General features: G+C 43.7%; 1 protein-coding gene across 4 annotated transcripts in view; it reads right to left on the bottom strand.

Moving 5' to 3' along the window:
- The window catches only part of FBXO31 (F-box protein 31), a 1097250-nt gene that overhangs the window by 720826 nt on the left and 357471 nt on the right, over window positions 1-18953 (bottom strand). For all 4 annotated transcript variants that reach the window (XM_044081741.1, XM_044081743.1, XM_044081742.1 and 1 more), the window contains one exon: window positions 9474-9550. In XM_044081741.1, coding sequence (XP_043937676.1) covers window positions 9474-9550 — 77 coding nt within the window. The remainder of the gene's footprint in view (window positions 1-9473; window positions 9551-18953) is intronic.

The following is an 18953-nucleotide window of genomic DNA, read 5'->3' as shown; positions in this document are numbered from 1 at the left end:
AGATTGCAGCACAAATAAAACGTCCCAAAGGGGAGAAGGATCTTTAATAGGAGGTTGGATCAGAAAAATACCTTTCAAAAATGCCTTACGCAGATAAGAGGAAAAGGTAGGTCCCTAGCAAACATGGAAATTAGAAATAGCCACCAACTGCACTTTGATAGTAGAGAAACTAGCTCCATATTGAAAAAGTGAAAACAAGAACAACAAGATATCTGAAATGGGAGCCGAGAAGGGGTTCAGATTATGCTGTTTGGCCCAGACAGAAAACCTTTTCCATTTACTTGCATACACCTTTCTGGTGGATGCCTTCTGAGAGGCCAGAATAATGTTTCTGGTGGGAGATGCAAGCCTGGACTGATTCAGGATTACAGGAAGTGGACAAACCATGCAGTCAGACAGAGTCTGTACGTTGGGGGTTGGAAGCTGGGAGGGGTGGGAAATCAGATCTGGAAGGGGATCCAGTAACCAAGGGGGGTACTACAGATGAGACCGCAGCAGGGGAAACCACACCGGCAGAGGCCAAAAGGGGGTGATGAGGATCAAGGTGGCCTTGAGGCAATGAGCTTTCTGAAGCACTCTGGGAATGAGAGGTATAGGAGGATAGGCGTAAAGGAGACCCGGAGGTCAATTGTGAACCAGAGCATCCATGGGGACTCTCCTACTGGGGGAATCGGGGCAAAATACTGGCTAAATTTGTGGTTGTGAGGGGGAAGGGAAAAGACTGCAGCTCGGACAACCCTAGCAAAGGAAAATCTCTTTCACCTCTGAAGGATTCAGAGACCACTCATGAGGACTCAGGATGGCCCTGCTGAGCAAGTCTGCCAACACACTGGACTCACCGGGAATGTGTGTTGTAAGGAGAAAGCGTCCAAGGACATCGTCCATTCCCATGCCTCATGGCCTTGTGCAAAGACGATAAGAGCATGTGCCCCCTTGCTTGTTGATGTACCACACAACTGCCATGTTCTCCGTGTGAACTGGAATGGTACCCAAAGGTAGGCAGCCCTGAAAAGCTTGCAACGCGAGAAGTACTGCTCTCATCTTCAGTACACTTATGTGCAGTTTGGTCTCTGCGGAGGACCACGTAACATGGACCATCTTTTTCCCTGGTAATGCCACCCACCCCAACAGGGAAGCATCCAAGGTCGCAGTGGCACTGGGGGGTAGGAAGAGAAAAATGTCTGCCTGCTAGGAGGTCAGGAGACTGAATCCACAAAAGATGACACCTGCACACTAGAGTGAGACGCACTCAGGCCATCATTGGATGAGACAGAGAAGAAAACTGGACCGCTACAGTCCACTGCAGAATCCTCACAGGGCAGGGTGAGCTTTTCCAACACAAAGTTTAGGTCCAAAGCTGGGGTAGGTGCTCTTCTGGGTGGCCTCAAGTTGTTAGCCCCTCTTAGGAACTGTTTGATGAGAGGGTGGGAGAAATGAGGTGGCTCTGTGCTGAAATGAGCAGGGATGGCAGAGGCATGAATTTTAATAGAAGAGAAGGATATACCCTTGTGTAGTAGGTCAGCCAGGTAGTCCAGGATGAGAGGTAGGGAGGGCTGTGCCATTCCGGCTCCCTTAGCCTGCATCCAGGTGCAAAACCTTTTCCACTTGTCAGCATGAGATTTTCTAGTGCTAGAGCATCTGGCCTCACATATCACATCTAAAACTTGTTTGCTTAGATTGGCAGCTTGTGAAGTGGTCAGGGAATAAGCCAGGCTGCCAGATTGAGGGTCTGTAATTGGGGATGCATGAATTCTTCATTCCTCTGGGTCAGGAGTTTTGGGATCTGAGGGAGATGCCATGGTGGCAGGGGTGACAGGTTGTGCAGCAGTGGGTACCAGTGCTGACGTGGCCAGTCTGAGGCAATCAGGATTGTCCTCGGTTTTTCCTCCCTTATTTTGAGCAGTACCCTTGAAATGAGTGGTAGGGGGAAATCCATAGACCGAGAAGTTGACCCACTGGAAGGACAGAGCATCCACTTTCCAGGCCTTGCTGTGAGGTTCCCTGGTGAAGAATTTGCTGGGCTGATGGTTGGAGTGGGAGGCAAAGAGGTCAACCTTCAGGATTCTTCATTTCTGGGTTACAAGGGTGAAGGTTCTTTGGTATAGCTGCCACTCATGTGGATCCAGAAGATGTCTGCTTAAGATGTCTGCCAGAGAGTTTAGAGAGCCTAGCAGGAATTGTGCTAACAGGTGTAGTTGCATGGCTGAGGCGAGCCTGCACAGAGGGTACGAGTGAGTCCCTCCCTGCTTGTTGATATACCACATCACAGTGGTGTTGTCTGTTTTGATCAGTAGAGGCCCTGGGGAGAGGAGTTGTCTGAAGGCTGTCAGAGTGTGATGGACAGCTAACATCGCTTTATGGTTGATGTGCAGATGTATTTGATTTGGGCTCCACTGACCCTGAATACACCTGCCGTCCAGGTGTGCACCCCAGTCATAGTCTGATGCATCTGTGGTGAGGGTCTGGGCGGTGTGGGGTTGTGACAAGAGAAGTCTCTTGTTGTGGTAGCATGCTGCTGCCCACCAAAGAAAATCTTTCCTTAAACAAGGTATCATTGGTATAAGAGTTTCCAGGTCTTGGGAGTGCTGACACCAAAGGCTTTTTAGGTACCACTGTAGTTTCTTTATATGCAGTCTGGCATAAGGAATGAGTAGAATGCAAGAAGTCGTGAACCCCAGAGCTTGCAGGATTTTCCTTGCGGATAACTGGGGTCTGGTGGCTAGTTGAGCGAAGTAGGCTGTCAGGTAGGTTTGTTTTTCTGGTGCAAGGAATGCCATCTGGGATGCTGTGTTCAGGCTTGCTCCCAGGAATACAATTTTATGTGTGGGTACTAGTTTGGATTTCTTTTCATTGATAGTATACCCCAGGGAGGTCAGTAGGTACTTTACAAAGGTCAGGTACTTTAGCAGCTTTTCTGGACTGTCTGCCTGAATCAGGCAGTCAACTAAGTATGGGTAAATTTTAATATTTCTTTGTCTGAAAAAAGCAATGGCGGGAGCCAGACATTTTGTAAAAACTCTGGGAGCAGTAGATAAGCCAAAGGGAAGTGCAGAGAACTGAAAGTGCAATGATCCTTCCCTGAAACATAGGTATTTCCTGCATGATTTCCTGATTAGGATGTGTAGGTAGGTCTCTTTTAGGTCTAGGGTGGCTAAACAATCATCCTTGGAGAGCATAGGTAGGAGTTGCTGGAGGGTTGAGCATTTTGAATTTTGGTATCACCAGAAAGGTGTTTAGAATGGATAGAGCGAAAATGGGGTGCCATGTGCCCTCTCTTCTAGGTACCAGGAAGAGTCTGGAATAAAAACCTTGGCCTATCTGTTCTGCAGGAACATGCTCTATTGCCCTCATAGAGAGCAGTGAAAGGACTTGCTTTTTGGCCTCTGCCCACTGGTTTGGGGGAAGATCTGGGAACCCTTTTGGGGTTGGGAGTGTGTGGAAATAAAACTTGTATCCCTGGGACACTATGTTGAGGAGCCAGCGGTCACTGGTAATGGTGTCCCAGGTGCTTGCGTGGAAGGAGAGTTTTCCTCCTATGGGCAAGAGCAGGTGGGCAAAGGGAGGGTGTGGAAGTGTAAAGTCATTGTGAGTTCTTACCATGAGGGGGTGGCTTAGCATTCCCTAGTTTTGAAGAGGAGGAACTCCACTGCTTAGATCTCTGCATTCCCTGGGGCTGTTGTCTGGGGGGCCTGCTTCTCCGGGGTCTGTGCAGAGCTAACCTAGAGGGTGCAGGAAAGGACCAGTGCTTGGAGGGGCAATGCCTACTGAACCTCGGTGGCTGGACCTGCAAGAAATCTTTAACTGTCTGCACAGATATAGCTTTTTCTTCCATCTTTAAGACCTCTTCTGCCTTAGCACTAAATAAGCTGTCTTTGTGCAAGAGTGCATCCAATAATTTGGATTTTACATGGTCTGGCAAGAGCTGTTCCTTAAGCCAAGCATGCCTTCTAAGGACTGAACCAGTGACTGCTGCCCTGCAAGATGCTTCTAGGGCGTCAAAACCACATTGTAAGATGTGCTTAGTTATTTGACTTGCAGAATGCATTAACTCTTGTAACTATTTTCTGCACAAGCAGGAAAAGAAGATATTTATTGTTTGAGGAGTTCCATGGTATGTTGATATTTTAGCATATGGAACTGACAATTTAGTGCTCTAATAGCAAGAGTAGCAGAGGTGCATACTTTTTTACCCCATCTGTCTAAAGAGCTTGGGTCATCGCTTTTTTGGGTGTGGTTCATACCCTGGGCCTTAGAAACTCTGTAGTTTTATGAAAGAACAGTAGACGCGAAAGAAGTAGTCGGTCTGTGTTGAGAATCGGTAATGCAAAGTACTTCCTCAGAAGCCGGTGCCTGCTCAGCGGCTCCACACCCATCCAAGGTAAAGACATCTGCAGGATGGCTTACCAAAGCCATATCGGAATTCGAGGAGTGAGAGCGAAAAAATCTAGCTACAATAAGGGCCCGACGATGTATAGTTTTGGTGTTGAACAAAGCACAAAAGCAACAGCGGGGACGTCATGGTCTGGGCCTTAGCAAGTGACACAATAAGAATGAAAGTCTTGGTGTGGTATTTGCTTTCCACAGGCGAGACAACTGTTAACTTTTTCTGACATTGGTTAGAGCAAGAAAAAAGTATCCCCAATGGGGTACTTAGCTTTAGAAGACTTCAACTTCAATTCGTAAATGTTAAACTCAGGTAGTGGCCGACCGGCACTTGTGCGAACTGCTTCTCCTTCGGGCTCCTCGGCAAGAAAGACTGATGTAATGGCGTCGGCTGCCTTATTTTATACCACTGATGATCTGATGTCAGTCCTGGAGAGATGGCAACAGACGCAAAAATACTAAGCCTCTGGTATTCGAGCCAACTGAGGGCTACCCTGGCAGGGATAACCCAAATGTGATGAGTGCAACAGTAAAACATGAAGAACATCACCTGGAATCCCTGCAGTCTCAGGTGAGCTGCAAACACTGCCATGCACTTGGTGAACACCTGGGCAGCTGTGTTAGACCAAAGGTCCGGGTCCTGAACTGGTAATGATTGGTCCCATGCGACAGCGGAGATGTCTCCCGGAGTTATCTGTCTATTTTTACATGATAGCACCCATCCTGGAAATCCACATCCACTCATCTGGACAGTGACCATTCAGAACTTGGACTTCTTGACAGAGAGATTTAACCTGCTGAGATCAAGAATTAGGTATAGGTCCCCCATCTTCTTTGGTACTAAAAAGAAGCGAGAATAAGTTCAAGATTCTCGTTGTCCTGGGGGAACCTCTTGGATGGCTCTCTTCTGAAGAAGTTTGAACACTTTTTCCTAAGCTAATTCCCACTGATGGGGCAGTGCATCTGAGAGGCACTTCATATTTGGAGGGGGCAGCTGAGAAAAAAGAATAAAAATAGCCCCTGGAAATAATGTTTAGCAACCAGAGATCTCTTGTAATATTTGCCCAGACCAAATGGTGCAGTGACAAATGACACCCAACTGTCTTCAGGGCAGAACAGTCGAACAGTGCCTCAGGAGTGCTGGGGGGGGGGGGGCTTCTCAGAGAAAGGTTCCCTGGAGGCCTGATTTTGCGGACACCCTCTGTCCCTGGAGCAGCATCTGCCATTGAACCATCTCCCCCGACTTCTAGAAGAGGGCTCACCCTGAGTGCCCTGGAAGGAAGACTGCAACTTCTGAAACCACATTTTTCTAGTCCCTCATTGCATCTTGGAAAAGGAGCACTGAGGGGTAGAAAACTTGATTCCCACAGCTGAACAAGGTCTTGCCTTCCTGCTCACTGTGGGTGAGTGTTTCTTTGACCGAAGGACCAAAGAGGGTAGATCCATCAAAGGGGGCACTGGTGAAGGACACCTTAAAGGACTCCATAAATCTGCAAAGATGCAGCCAGGTGTGGCAACGAATAGCGATGCCTGTATCGGCCACTCGAGAGGCTCCTTCCTCAGCACTAGAAATCAGTATCATTGAGGAATTAGACAGGAAAATGAGAATGGACAGCTTGGGGGACACCTTACTTAGTTCGCCAGCAGACAACAACTCAGAAAGGGAAGTGGTAATCTCCTTGACCAAGTCCTTCTGAAGTAGGGTGAAATGTGCCAAGAAGTTCAGTGCCTACAGGCCGAAGGTACCTGAAGCAAAGACCCATTTTCCGTTTCTTTCGATCGCCCGGGACTCTCAGTTAGGGGGATGAACAGACATACTTTGCTCCACCAATTCTTTCTTGGGGGCAGTGGCTACCACAATAGCATTGACTAGCACACCTTTTAACCAAAATTGTTTGTCGGAGGGGGACTCAGAAACTTGTTGTCACACTTCAGTACCGGCTCCAACAGTATATGGCTCCTTTCACGCCCGCCTGGCGATAAGGTCTATGGAGTTCTTCAGCTGGGGGGGTAACCCAAGTGGTAGATGGTCCCATCCCAAAAGCCCTCAGGAACACAGACTCCTTGGAGGAAGGGGGTAAAGAAGACCATCTGCCCTTAAGCTTGAGGACTTCTAAGATGTCTCCAGAGGAGACATCCTTGGGTGGAAATCTGGAGGACCCATCCCTTTCAATGAGGTCCGTATCCTCAGTGAGAGACTCTGAAGGGGACTCAAGGTGCCTCCTCTTCCATGATCTCTTCCAAGGCACCATCTCCGGTGAGGCGATGGGGTACAGGGGAGGATTTGGAAGTAAGAGAAACCCCAAGGGGGTGATTCCAACCTGAAGGCTAGCTCGAGGGCTGACCAAGAACAGGATAAGAAGAGTCCACTCTCGGGGGCTGGAATGGTCCCTGGAAAGCCAGGGAAGAAACTCTGGTGGGGGAAAAAGGTCTGCCCTACTACCCGTTGGCTTCCTGATGGCTAGACAACTATAACTTTTCAAAACTCTTTGTTTCGATATTCTGGGGTTTCGCTTAGATGAACGTTCACTTAAAAGTTGTTGAGCATGTTGTACTTGACATTTTAAGCATTCATTCACCTAATATAGACCCATCAAGTAGACCTTGCAAAAGAGGAAGAAGGAGATGATTGGAGTAAAGGGAAACCAAAAAGAAAATCCAGGTGCAGAGGGGAAATCTAAAAGCTTAACTTTAATATCCTCAAGAAGTGACTGTGAGTGAGGACAAGCAAATCACCTGAAAAATGATCCAGCAGAAGCCACCCAGGAAGAAGCCTCCACTGCATCATACTACATTTAATGGTATGCCTACAGTCACCTGAGTAGCATGACCAAACACAGAAACAGCCTGTTGCTTAGTTTCAGAAACCTCACGGTTAGTCAAAAGTCTTATGCAATTCACCCAAGGCAGGTATTTCGTCACGTGGGTCTAATAATTCAAAGCCCTGAATGTCACAGTGGCAAAAGTGTAAGACTTCTTATTGTATCTGTCCACAGCCCTACTGCCTCTGTCTGAAGGTGAGACATTAGCAGCAAGCAAAAATTTAGAAGGTTTGTCAGTGGACGGAGAAAAAAACAGAAGGATCTGACAAAGGATTATTGTAGAAAATTTTAAGATACACTGGCACGTTATAAAAACCTATCAGGCATTGCATCTAAGGGGCTGGGAATCAGGAGAGGTAGAAGTTGATGCAAATGCATCCAGGAAGGCCGCCAACACTGCAAGAACAGGGACTGGAATAGGGTTTCCTACCTCCAATAAGTTATACTACCTCTTCTGCACATCAGAAACTTGCCCATATTCCCATTCAAAATGTTGCATTATTTTTGTAATGATTTCCTTAAAGGAGACTTCCTCAACAGGAGGCTCAGGGGATAAGATGTCCTCATCATCATCATAAGAAATCAGGTCTGGAGAATGGATTTGAGATGAATTAGCTGAAGAGTGTTCATCTGAATCAGATTCTTCCTCCTCAGAAGAAGAAGAATATTCATGTTGTCTCTTAAGAGAAGGGATGGGAAGAGAGGAAGAAGAAATTAAGCTTCAGAGACAAAAATCACTTTGTATAGGTCCTGTGAAAATTGAATCCATTCCGTTTCTTGAAATGTCTGAGAAGGAGAAACATTCTTTGTCTTTCGATTCTTTTTCTTAAGAGTAATGTCTGCTTTCACAGGTGAGGCAGTTCAGAACCCCAGCTGCCCTCAATTAAGGATCCAGGCACCTTTTCCCTAACCAGGATTTGAGGTAAACCCTTTGGTCCCTCTAAAATAATAACCTCTGGTTACCCTTCTCAACTATATTGGTGCGAACAGTCTCATCAGAAATCAGTGAATCAGAGCCCATATCAGCCACCAGAAGGGTCATGGCAGCATCAGCCAGAGAAATAATCCAATGTATTCTGGATTCCTGCAATACCTCATTGGGTATATCCAAATCCAAGTGGGAAGACAACTGTTCAGGCCTAGGTCTTATGAATTTCTTTTTAGGGGGCAAGCAGGACAATGTATGTCAAGGGTTCTTCCCTTTTGGAATGGGTGAGGTGCAGGGTCCCTAAAAAGTAATAACTGAAGAGAGAGACAAGTATGAAGGGTCTTTGTTACAAACAACTGACAAATCCTGAAATTTTTATAGTCGTGTTCAGTCCCAAGACAAAATAAGCACTGGGAGTGGAGGTCCTTAAGAGGAATCTGCCCCCCACAAGCATACTTCTCTCTCTCAAAGCTTATCACAAATAGACTCGAAAAAAGAAGGTTCCCCAATTGGGCTCTTATCTGAATAAGCAAAGGCAGAGGTAACAGCCAACAACCACATGAATAACAGACCTTAAGAGAGCGAGACCTGCATTTGGACTGATGGCAGGATAATCTGAGGATCTTGCATTCATAAGCTCACTTATGTACCCTTATGCCCATAGTCATGGGTCATACTTTGCACATATGGTGGCATGGAAGGTTTTGGCTTTGGTACGACAGCCAGATGTCAGGTTAGCTCGACAAGATAACACGTTAATACTGGAATACTGCAACAGTGATCTAAGGAAAGAAATCGCTTTTTCTTAGCTAAAATTAATCATTTTACAGAAAAAGATCACTTCCTGTTATAAAAATAAAATTCTGAAGGATTCCTTCCCAATGTGAACTTACCTTTCCCAGCAGTAGAAAACCGTTATCCGACCATCGATTCAAAAAAGCCATCAAGAGGAGCGTACTTTGGCTGGAGGAAAGCTCTGAAGGGCTTGGCACCCAAACCACTGCTTCTTCAGATCTGCTAGAACACATACAGGCATATGGAAAGTACCCTTAAGCTTTGGAAGTTGTCCGGCTGTTATATCCTTAGCAGAATATAACCCCTATGGATAAAAGTACTATAGCAATGATCTAATAATGAGCATAAGATGATTCTATAAATGTCAGCACTCATGGTATTAGGCTGTCAAACTCGTCCACTAAAGTTTCACAGTTATTTTATCCAATAAAAGAAAATATGCAACATCACATTCATAAAATACTGTTCCTGTATACTTGCTAAAAAGAGAAAAGATCATATTACCCTGTTAAAACATGGAATGACATCACAAAATGTATACTTGCCACAACATTAAGCAGGCCACCATAAGGTCCTATATCTGGCTGCCATAACCCAAGGATGTGTCTGTACCGATGTAAAACTGCAACAAAAGAAAAGCCAATAACTCATTTAGCAACACTCTGTACCGATGTAAAACTGCAACACAAGAAAAGCCAGTAACTCATTTAGCAATACTAAAAAAAAATGTAGAAATGTATATTGGTATTATGAACATAGCTTCAAATGTACCATTTCACATTTACCTGCATATGAGATGGCACAAAGTATCAAGAACAGAATGAGACCCACCAGCTAGATTACAACCTGGAACTTCAATGCTGACAAGTGTGAAAATTTACGCAGCATCCAAATATTAGCAAAAGGCTGCACAATATATAATAATGTTTAATGAAAGTATGATGACCAAGACTTCTTTCTGCAAAGCTGGACAACAGTCTGCTCATCTGCAGTTTTTATATTCAAAATGTACTTAAAACTAAAAGCAGCATATGCTTTGTAAAACCATCTCCTTCAGAGTTCAGTATCAATCCCAATCTCATACCTTTCAACCTCTTACTGCAAGAATACTTCACCACAAATAATGAATCCAATTCAGTGGAAAACAAGGATTTATTCTAAAATGCACTCAAGTAGCATAAAATGCGTGATATATATCCACATATGGTACAAAAGCAGATAAATTCTCTAGCGCCTCGGCAAACGTGCCTTTAACAGAGTAAGAACTTTTCATATACATTTTCATCACCTTTATACTAGCATGAAACACACCCTCTTAATACATTAATTAACAAACAAAGGAACAGAATTATAATACACACAGTAATACATACTATTCATATGCACACTTATAACAAACTTTTCCAAGAACAATCAGAATTTAACCCTCTAGGATTTAATGTATTAAATTTTAAAATTAAACATAACTCTTTCTTTCTTAATATATATTTAATTTGTTGCTCACTTAAATATGTGTTACCTTTTACACTATCTAAAACCATCACAACTAATCCCTCTGGGTTACCATTATGAAATTTATTAAAATGCACTGCTATGGGGCTAGTTTGTTTATAATTTTTTATGTCTCTAACATGTTCTTTAATTCTACATGCAAGAGACCTCTTAGTTTCTCCCACATAAAATTTATTGCATGTACATCTCATACCATATATAACTCTCTCTGTGTTGCAATTAAATGTGTCTCTCAAAAGAGACCCCCACTGCAAGAATTCCGGACAAAGTCAAAATAATTAGGATGAAAAAGGCCCAGAAAGCAGGGCCAGGTTTTGCACTAGCATGCATTTTCTGAAGGATATGAAGTCCAAAACTCAAATATGTGTCATTACTTAGTGACTTCAATTATCAATGATTTACCAGAAAATCACAAATTTTATGAAGAATGGGCCAAAAAGCGGAGGCAAAAATCCAGTCAATCTGCATAATTATGGGCAGTTGAGAGATAAACCCGTGCTTTCCCATATTAAAACTCATTTTATTAATTAAGTTGACTGTCTAAGGAGATTCGCTTCATATAAATCTAGATTGTGTACTGTGTGCTGATTATAACAGAGTGAAGGCTAACTTCAGCACACTGAGTTGATGCTGAAGCTAAACTAATGTATTTTGGCTTTTCCCAGTTAGGGGTCGCCATAGCCGAACTCCGGTCCGCTAATGATTGGCAGTGGATTTTTACGGTGCTGAGGTGCCAGCCCGACGCCCAACATTCAAAGAAAGCACACCCATTCAAGCACGCACCTACCTGCATGTGTTGATGCTGAGGCTATGAAAGATAATCTGGGACTCTACCTTTCAGAATGAAAGGACAGGTAACAGCACCATCATTCTGAATGCATAACAGCATGAAATGTGATATAAAAGTGCATGCTGGCAATGAAGAAAACTTAAAAGACAGGTTAAGATTTAGAGAGGAGTTATACGGTGGGTCCAAGTGTTAAAGGCGGTAAAGGAAAATGACGAGGCTTAGAGAAAAGCATTCAAAAGGAAAGGAAAAAGGCACAAACACCCACTTTAGTGGACAATCATCATGGACTTAGAAGAAGTGTGACTAGAGGATAAATGGAGTAATCAAACATAGGCATAAAGGAAGAAAGACAGAATGCTGGAAGAGCAACAACAGTGCAAGAACAGAGAGTATTAAAGAAGCAGTAGCAGGTGAAAACATAAGACAAGGAACATTACGGTAGAAAATGATCAGATGCTGGAAATGGTAGTGATTTTAGTTAGGAATAATTTAAAAATCAGAAAATGGCATGTAAATTAAGGAAGGAATGGGCAGAACCAGGAGTTAACATAGAAATTCTGCAGTAGAACAATAAGCAAGTCTTATGAGGTGCAGGATAGGAAAAATAAGTTGGTCAAAATAGTTTAAAGAAATGTTTGGACAAAGAAGAGGACAAAGAGAACGAAAAGACCAGTTTACACAGAAGAAATAAGACATACAAAAATACAAATAAGAGGGTAACAATAAAGAAAAACAGAACGCTTTACAACACTAGCAATGGGAGCAGTATAGTAAATAGGATGCAGTTGATGGAAAGGAAACAATGTCTGAGCTAGTTGAAAAGATGCTAGAACAAAGAAAGATAAAAAGGCCTTGGCCAGAAATATTAACATGAATAACAAAAGGGTGTACTGTAGAATGGTGATGTCAGAGAAAGGTAGGGGAGCATGCAAAATGCTGCTTATAATGCGACTTATCTCAAGCTGCATTACAATGAATGAATTAAGCAACTAAGACTATTAAAAGAATTCTATGGCATAAATAACACAGAAGGATATGGTATACTCCAAAGACTTCCACAAAGACACAGATTCAGCTGTTAAAACCAAAGCACTGTTCACATAACTAGTTCTTGAAAGAGATTTTAACACACAGTACCATAAAATGAGAGCTATAAATGCAAATGCTCTACAGTCAGTAGTCTCCTCAAAAACCTTCAGTGGTAGAGAGAAGACAACTGGAGGAGTAAATCATCAATATGCCCATCAAATGCTTGATGGTTAAACTCAGTATGGATTTTTTATGTATGCATGCATATATCCAAATATGAATGTATGTGCATACGTTTTAATGACAGCGTTAGTCTCACTAAGCCTAGAAAATTTTCAGGGAAAATTTGAGATGGCATTCATACAGACTAGAGGAAATCTGGCCAGGGCACCATGGAAACTCATCTACTCGTAACAGTAGAAACCACAAGGACTTCACTACACTTGCTCTGAGTGATCTGAAGGAGGAAGTGAATGTGAAACCCTGCCATCCGCAATGTATTAATCATTGTATATGATTTAGAATAATCATAATGTAATAATTTTTGATAATAAGTGGTTACAGTTGTTTAAAAAGCACAGTTCCACTACTCGGTGCATATATCAGCTATTCCACGCAAGTACCAGGATATGCCTCAGTGTTTGCAGCCTGATTTATGGCCAGTTCATGACTACCAGAAATATAAAAGGCATTATCCCTTTTTACAATAGGGACAATTAGAGATCCCAATTTGCTATGCTTGCCATTGAAATGATGAAACCTTTTCTCTCTCTCTCAAGCCTTCTCCAAAGGCTCTGTACCTACTCTTACTCTCATTATTCTCACTGCAAACAGTAATGGTTTACTTTAGCAAAACTATGAAGTGATACCTTGATTCACCAAAATGGTGAAAATTGTATTTTGCCTAATTGTCAATTTAACAAGTTAACAATTATATAACTATTTCATAAATATTTACTTATGCTAATACCAGCTAACTGGATTGAAACCCCAGCGTGATGTGAACACCTCCTTCCTGCATGTTAATGTTAATGCCGTAAATGCAGGAGTAACAGCCTTCCCTGTTTGGAAACTTTTTTAAACTTAAATATTTAAATTAATATAAAAAAACTTTTATTTATGCATAAAAGAGTGTCTGGATGCAAAAGAATGCATGCAATCACTTTTTTTTATGTAAAAACAAAACTTGTCTTTGTCAAATTAAATGTGATCTTCAAGCACTGGACACTGCCACTACTGAACTATTAACAACATATTACAAGCATATCAATTTTTTTTGCAATACTGCTTGCACCCATTAACTTCTAAGGTGCTAGTAACCACATCCTTACTATGAGTTCTTAGATGTCTATACAATGGCATGAAAAAGAGTTATGTACTTACCAGAACTTGGCATCTGTATTACCCTATGTCATTATTCATCACGCTTGGGTCATAAGATCAGACATCGGATCCGAGCTAGTAACTTTACAGACAGTTTCTAGGCTCAAGCTCCACCCACTCCCATGATCACTTGCTGCCCTCTAACCCCTCAGATCGCGTTTGCCCTAGAGCTAGAACACAGCAAAGGAAGACCTTAACCACTGGAAAGGACATCTCTACTTCCTCTAGGTCCCACAGGATAGGTGAAGGAGGGAGGGATAGTGATGAACAGTGACACAGGATAACACAGATGCCAAGTTATGGTAAGTACATAACTCTTTATCTGATGTTATCCATGTCACTATTCTTCACTCTTGGGTCAGAGTCCCCAACTACCCTAAATCCTGTGTGGCCTCATGGAAGGACATGCCGAAGAACTGTGGAGCCAAAAAGTACAGTTTTGTACCTACCATAAATGTAGATGTCCGAGAGACATGCAACTGCAGTCATAACATGTGGGTTGTCCTGCCTCAGGCAGCCCTCGGTCGGCCGGATTCCAAAGTCTGGGTCTGACGTCGGCTGATGTCGCATTTCTCTCCAACGTCAGAGCGGCTGGAGTATATAAGCATCAGCCGATGCCTTTTCTTCAGTGTTTCTTGCCCCAGATGCCAGGTGCCCTCCAAGGAAGGCTGTAATCAAATTGGAAGACAAAAACAGGATTCCAAACAAATACATGAGCAATACAACAAATACACCATAACAGATATCCCCAGCTAAGAGAGAGAGAGGAATAGGAGTGGACCCTGAGCATAGAGGGGTATGGAGGGAGGGAAACCCCGACTGCAGTTGCATGTCTCTCGGACATCTACATTTATGGTAGGTACAAAACTGTACTATGTCCTTCAAGAATGCAACTGCAGTCATAATATGTGGGTAGAATACCATAGCTTAGCTGGGGGAGGAGGTATGCTCTAGTAAAGAGATGGTGTGGCAATCAAACCCTGCAGGACTGCCGAAGCAAAGCCTGCTCTGGATCTGGAGTATAGGGGGAGATTGTAGTGTTTTGAGAATGTATGCACGGAGCTCCATGTAGCAGCTTCTAGAATGTCCTTTGTAGGCACCCCTCTTAAAAATGCTGTAGAGGTGGCTGTAGCTCTGGTGGAATGTGGTCTGACATAGGCTGGAACAGTCTTTCCATGAAAGGAATAACATAATCTGATGCAATGTCCAATCCATTTAGAAATAGTCTGTTTTGAAATTGCTTTTCCTTGGACTGCAGGGGCGTAAGCTACAAAAAGCTGTTCAGACTTCCTACTGGCCTTGGTTCTGTCCAGGTAGTATCGAAGTTGTCTATGAATGTCCAAGGTATGTAAAATCCTTTCCCCCTTATTCTCAGGATTGGGGAAGAAGGCAGGCAGATGGATGGCTTGATTTAGAGAAACCCTAGATACCACCTTTGGCATAAAGGTAGGGTTGGTCCTTAATGAAACCCTGTCTGTGTGGAAAATAATAAAGGGTGGTATTGCCATTAGGGCCTGTAGTTCCGAAACCCTTCTTGCTGAGGTAATTGCCAACAGGAAGGCTGTTTTCCCTGAGAGAAATTGCAAGTCAACTGAAGCTGCTGGCTCAAAAGGAGGAAGGGTCAGTTTTTCTAAGACAAAATTGAGGTCCCAGGCTGGCACTGGGGCCTTTCTTGGTGGCTTAATGTTCTTGATTCCCCTGAGGAATTGCCTTAGTAAGGGGTGAGAAAAAAACAGGAGGATCAGTGTTGTATCTGGCTGAAATAGCAGATGCATGTATTTTTATTGACGAATATGATAGGCCACTCTGTAACATATCTGCCAAATATTCCAAGATAAGTGGGATGTTCAACAATGATGCATCATGCCATTTGCTGGTATTCCAATTGCTGAATCTTTTCCACTTTGCTAAGTAGACCTTTCTGGTGGATGGTCTTCGAGCCTCTGTTAGTAACCTCTGGACTTCCTTGGAGAGAGGTAAGTTGAATGTATTTATGGGATCTCCCAGGCTGTTAGCTGCAGAGTTTGAAGGTTTGGATGCAGTGTTTCGAAATTGTGCTGAGTCAAAAGTAGAGGCCACTGAGGGAGGGCCCACCTCCTGGTGTGACATATGCTCCGTAGTAGAGGGTACCAGTGTTGTCTTGGCCAATCCGGAGCTATTATAATTCCCTTGGGCTTCTCTGCTTTGATCTTTAGTAACACTGAGGTCATCAGTGGCAGAGGTGGGAATGCATAGATTGCTAGGGAGCTCCAGTTGAATGAAAGAGCATCTATTTTCCAAGCCTTTGGATGGTATGTCCTTGTGCAAAATTTTGGTAGTAGATTGAGGTGAGAGGCAAATAGCTCCACTTCTGGCTTGCCCCATGTTGAAGTGAGTTGTCTGAAAGCCTTCGGATGCAACTTCCACTCGTGTGGATCTGTGAAATTCCTGCTTAGGCTGTCCGCCAACACATTGTCTTTTCCTGGAACAAACTGTGATTGCAACTGGATGTTTAGACTCAGTGATTTCTCCCAAAGCTGCATTGTCAGTCTGCAAAGGGGATAAGAGTGAGTGCCCCCCTGCTTGTTTATGTACCACATCACTGTGGTGTTGTCTGTCCGTATCATTAAGTGACCTTGCTGGAGTTGGTTTTGAAAAGCCTCGATAGCATGCATTACTGCCAGCATTTCCTTTTGATTTATATGCAGATGTGTTTCCTTTGGAGACCATTGTCCTTGTATACATCTGTCTTCCATGTGCGCCCTCCCCCATCCGAGGTCTGAGGCGTCTGTAGTCATGGTCTGTGTTATCTGTGGTTTTTTGAATGACAAACCTGTGTTTTCCTGGCTCACCGAAGCCCACCATAGGAATTCCTTTTGTAAGCATGGGATGAGTGGTATGATTGTCTCCAAGTTGTTGCTGTGCTGAGACCAAACGCTTTTTAGGTACCATTGAAGCTTTCTCATGTGTAGTTTTGCTAATGGAACCAGTAGGATGCAGGATGCCATGTAACCCAGGGCCTGTAGGACTCTCCTTGCAGTCATCTGGGTGAGTTTTGCTAAACCTTTGAAGTATTGAGTTAACTTCTCTTGCTTGTCTTCTGTCAGGTAAGCCATTTGAGAGGCTGTGTCTAGTTTGGCTCCTAAGAAGATTATTTGCTGGGATGGCTGCAGTCTTGACTTTTGGAAGTTGACTGTGTATCCCAGAGCTTGAAGTAATCGTATGACATATTCCAGATTTTTGTCAACATCAATTTGTCGTCCGCTTGTATGAGGCAGTCGTCCAGGCACGGGTAAATTTGTATACCCTGGAGCCTGCAATGAGCAATTACTGAAGCCAGGCATTTTGTAAACACTCTGGGCACAGTAGATAAGCCAAATGGCAATGCTGAGAATTGATAATGCTCTGGCCCTGCAAGAAATCTGAGGTATCTTCTGCAACTGTGTCTGATAGGGACATGCAGGTATGCCTCCTTGAGGTCCAGAGTAATCAGCCACGACTCCTTGCCCAGCATGGGAAGGAGTTGCTGTAGAGTCAGCATTTTGAACTTTGGTACTATGAGAAAGGTGTTTAATGTGGACAAGTCCAGTATTGGTCTCCATTGAGTTTCTTTTCTTGGAACAAGGAACAGTCTTGAGTAAAATCCCTGTTCTTGTTCTTGTTGTGGAACTCTTTCTATTGCTTTCATTTGAGTTAGCAGAGAGATTTGCTTGATAGCCTCTGCCCTTTGATGTTGTGGTAGATTTGGCATGCCTTGTTTTCTTGAAAATGAAACCTGTACCCTCGGTCTATAATGTCCAAAATCCATTTGTCCTTTGTCAGTCTGTGCCAGTTTTCTGCAAACAGAGATAATTTCCCGCCCAAGGGAGCTTCCAGTTGTTCCCTGGTAGGCGGTAGTAGAGGAAAGTCATTGAGATTGTGGTTGTTGGGCAGGAGAAACCCCTGTGTCACCTCTTTGGTTTCCTGGCAGCCATTGACGTCCCCTGTAAGGGCCTCTGTATTGGCCTCTTCCTCGGCCACATCTGTTCTTACCCCTTTGAAACTTTTCTGGATTAGGAAAGGACCAGTTTTTTGAAGGCCAATTCCTACTGAATCTGGGGGGTTGAACCTGGAGGAAATACTTTACAGTTTGAACTGATTTTGCTTTTTCTTCGATGGTCTTTAGTACATCCTTAGCATTTGCACCAAAAAGCTTGTTCTTTTCCAAAGGTGCATCCAGAAGCTTTGCTTTTACATGATCTGGTAGAGGTTGATCTTTTAACCAAGCATGTCTTCGCATCACTGCCCCTGTCATAGCTGCCCTACATGAAGCTTCCAGTGCATCATATCCACACTGCAGGAAGTGATTGCTTACTTGCTGAGTGTTATGTACAGCTTCCTGCAAAGTCTTCCTGTCTAAAGGATCAGGAGAAGCTAGTGTTTTTTGTAAATCTTCTAAAAGATAATCCTGATATTGGAACATATGAAAAAGGCAATTTAAAGCTCTCATAGATAAGGTAGTGGAAGTGTAAACCTTTTACCCCATCTCTAATGACCTTGCTTCCCTGTTGGAGGGCAAAGGATTTTTTGAGGTGGAGGCTGAAACTCCTTTAGGCCCCTGTGAAATAGTTTCCAAATCAACAGTATGGGCCCTGAATAAATGGGAATGAGTTTCAGGGACCCTGTAATACCTGTCTGGCTTGGCTGGTGCAGGAGGGAGAGTATCAGGGTAGCACTAGAATCAGAATACAAATCATCCAGAACATCAAGTACAGGAGGAATAGCTAAGGGCCTGTGCTGAGGCTTCTTAAGGAAAGTCCTAAGGCGTTTCCTGGAATCAGAATATTCCTGGCCCTGCCACTTGAAATGTTCCCTCATGGTGTGCAGAACTTCCCCAAAGGAAATATCCTCAGGTGGGGAGGCCAAAGGTATGGAATCTTCTGCATCTGAGTCCTCATAGGTCTGGAAGAGCTCTTCCTGGCTATCAGAGTGGACAGAGCCCTCAGAGTCTTCATCTGAAGGAGTAGGGTCAGAGGGTTCAACCCGGGGCCTTTTATCAGAAGGAGGCTGGGATGCTCTCTCTGGATGGGTCTGCGAACCTCTAATCATGGAAATTAAATCAGCAGCCATGGACATAATTTGTGTCTCTGGAGTCGGCTGAGGTAAAGATCTAGAAGTAATATGCTTTGTTTTGCTGGCTGCCTTAGCCCTAGTGTAGGCCTCAATAGACATGGCCATAGGAGGCCTGGCAGCTCCACGTGCAGGAGTGACCTTGTCTACAGCAATGGTCTCGGGCATTTCCTCAGTTTCGGTATCCGGAAGAAAATCTATAACTGGCGTCGGAGTAATGTCT

Source organism: Protopterus annectens, chromosome 8.part1, assembly GCF_019279795.1.
Source record: "Protopterus annectens isolate FY-2018-M chromosome 8.part1, PAN1.0, whole genome shotgun sequence".
NCBI lineage: Eukaryota > Metazoa > Chordata > Ceratodontiformes > Protopteridae > Protopterus > Protopterus annectens.
Note: the sequence above shows the minus strand (reverse complement) of the source record. Positions and strands in the feature narration are given on the sequence as shown.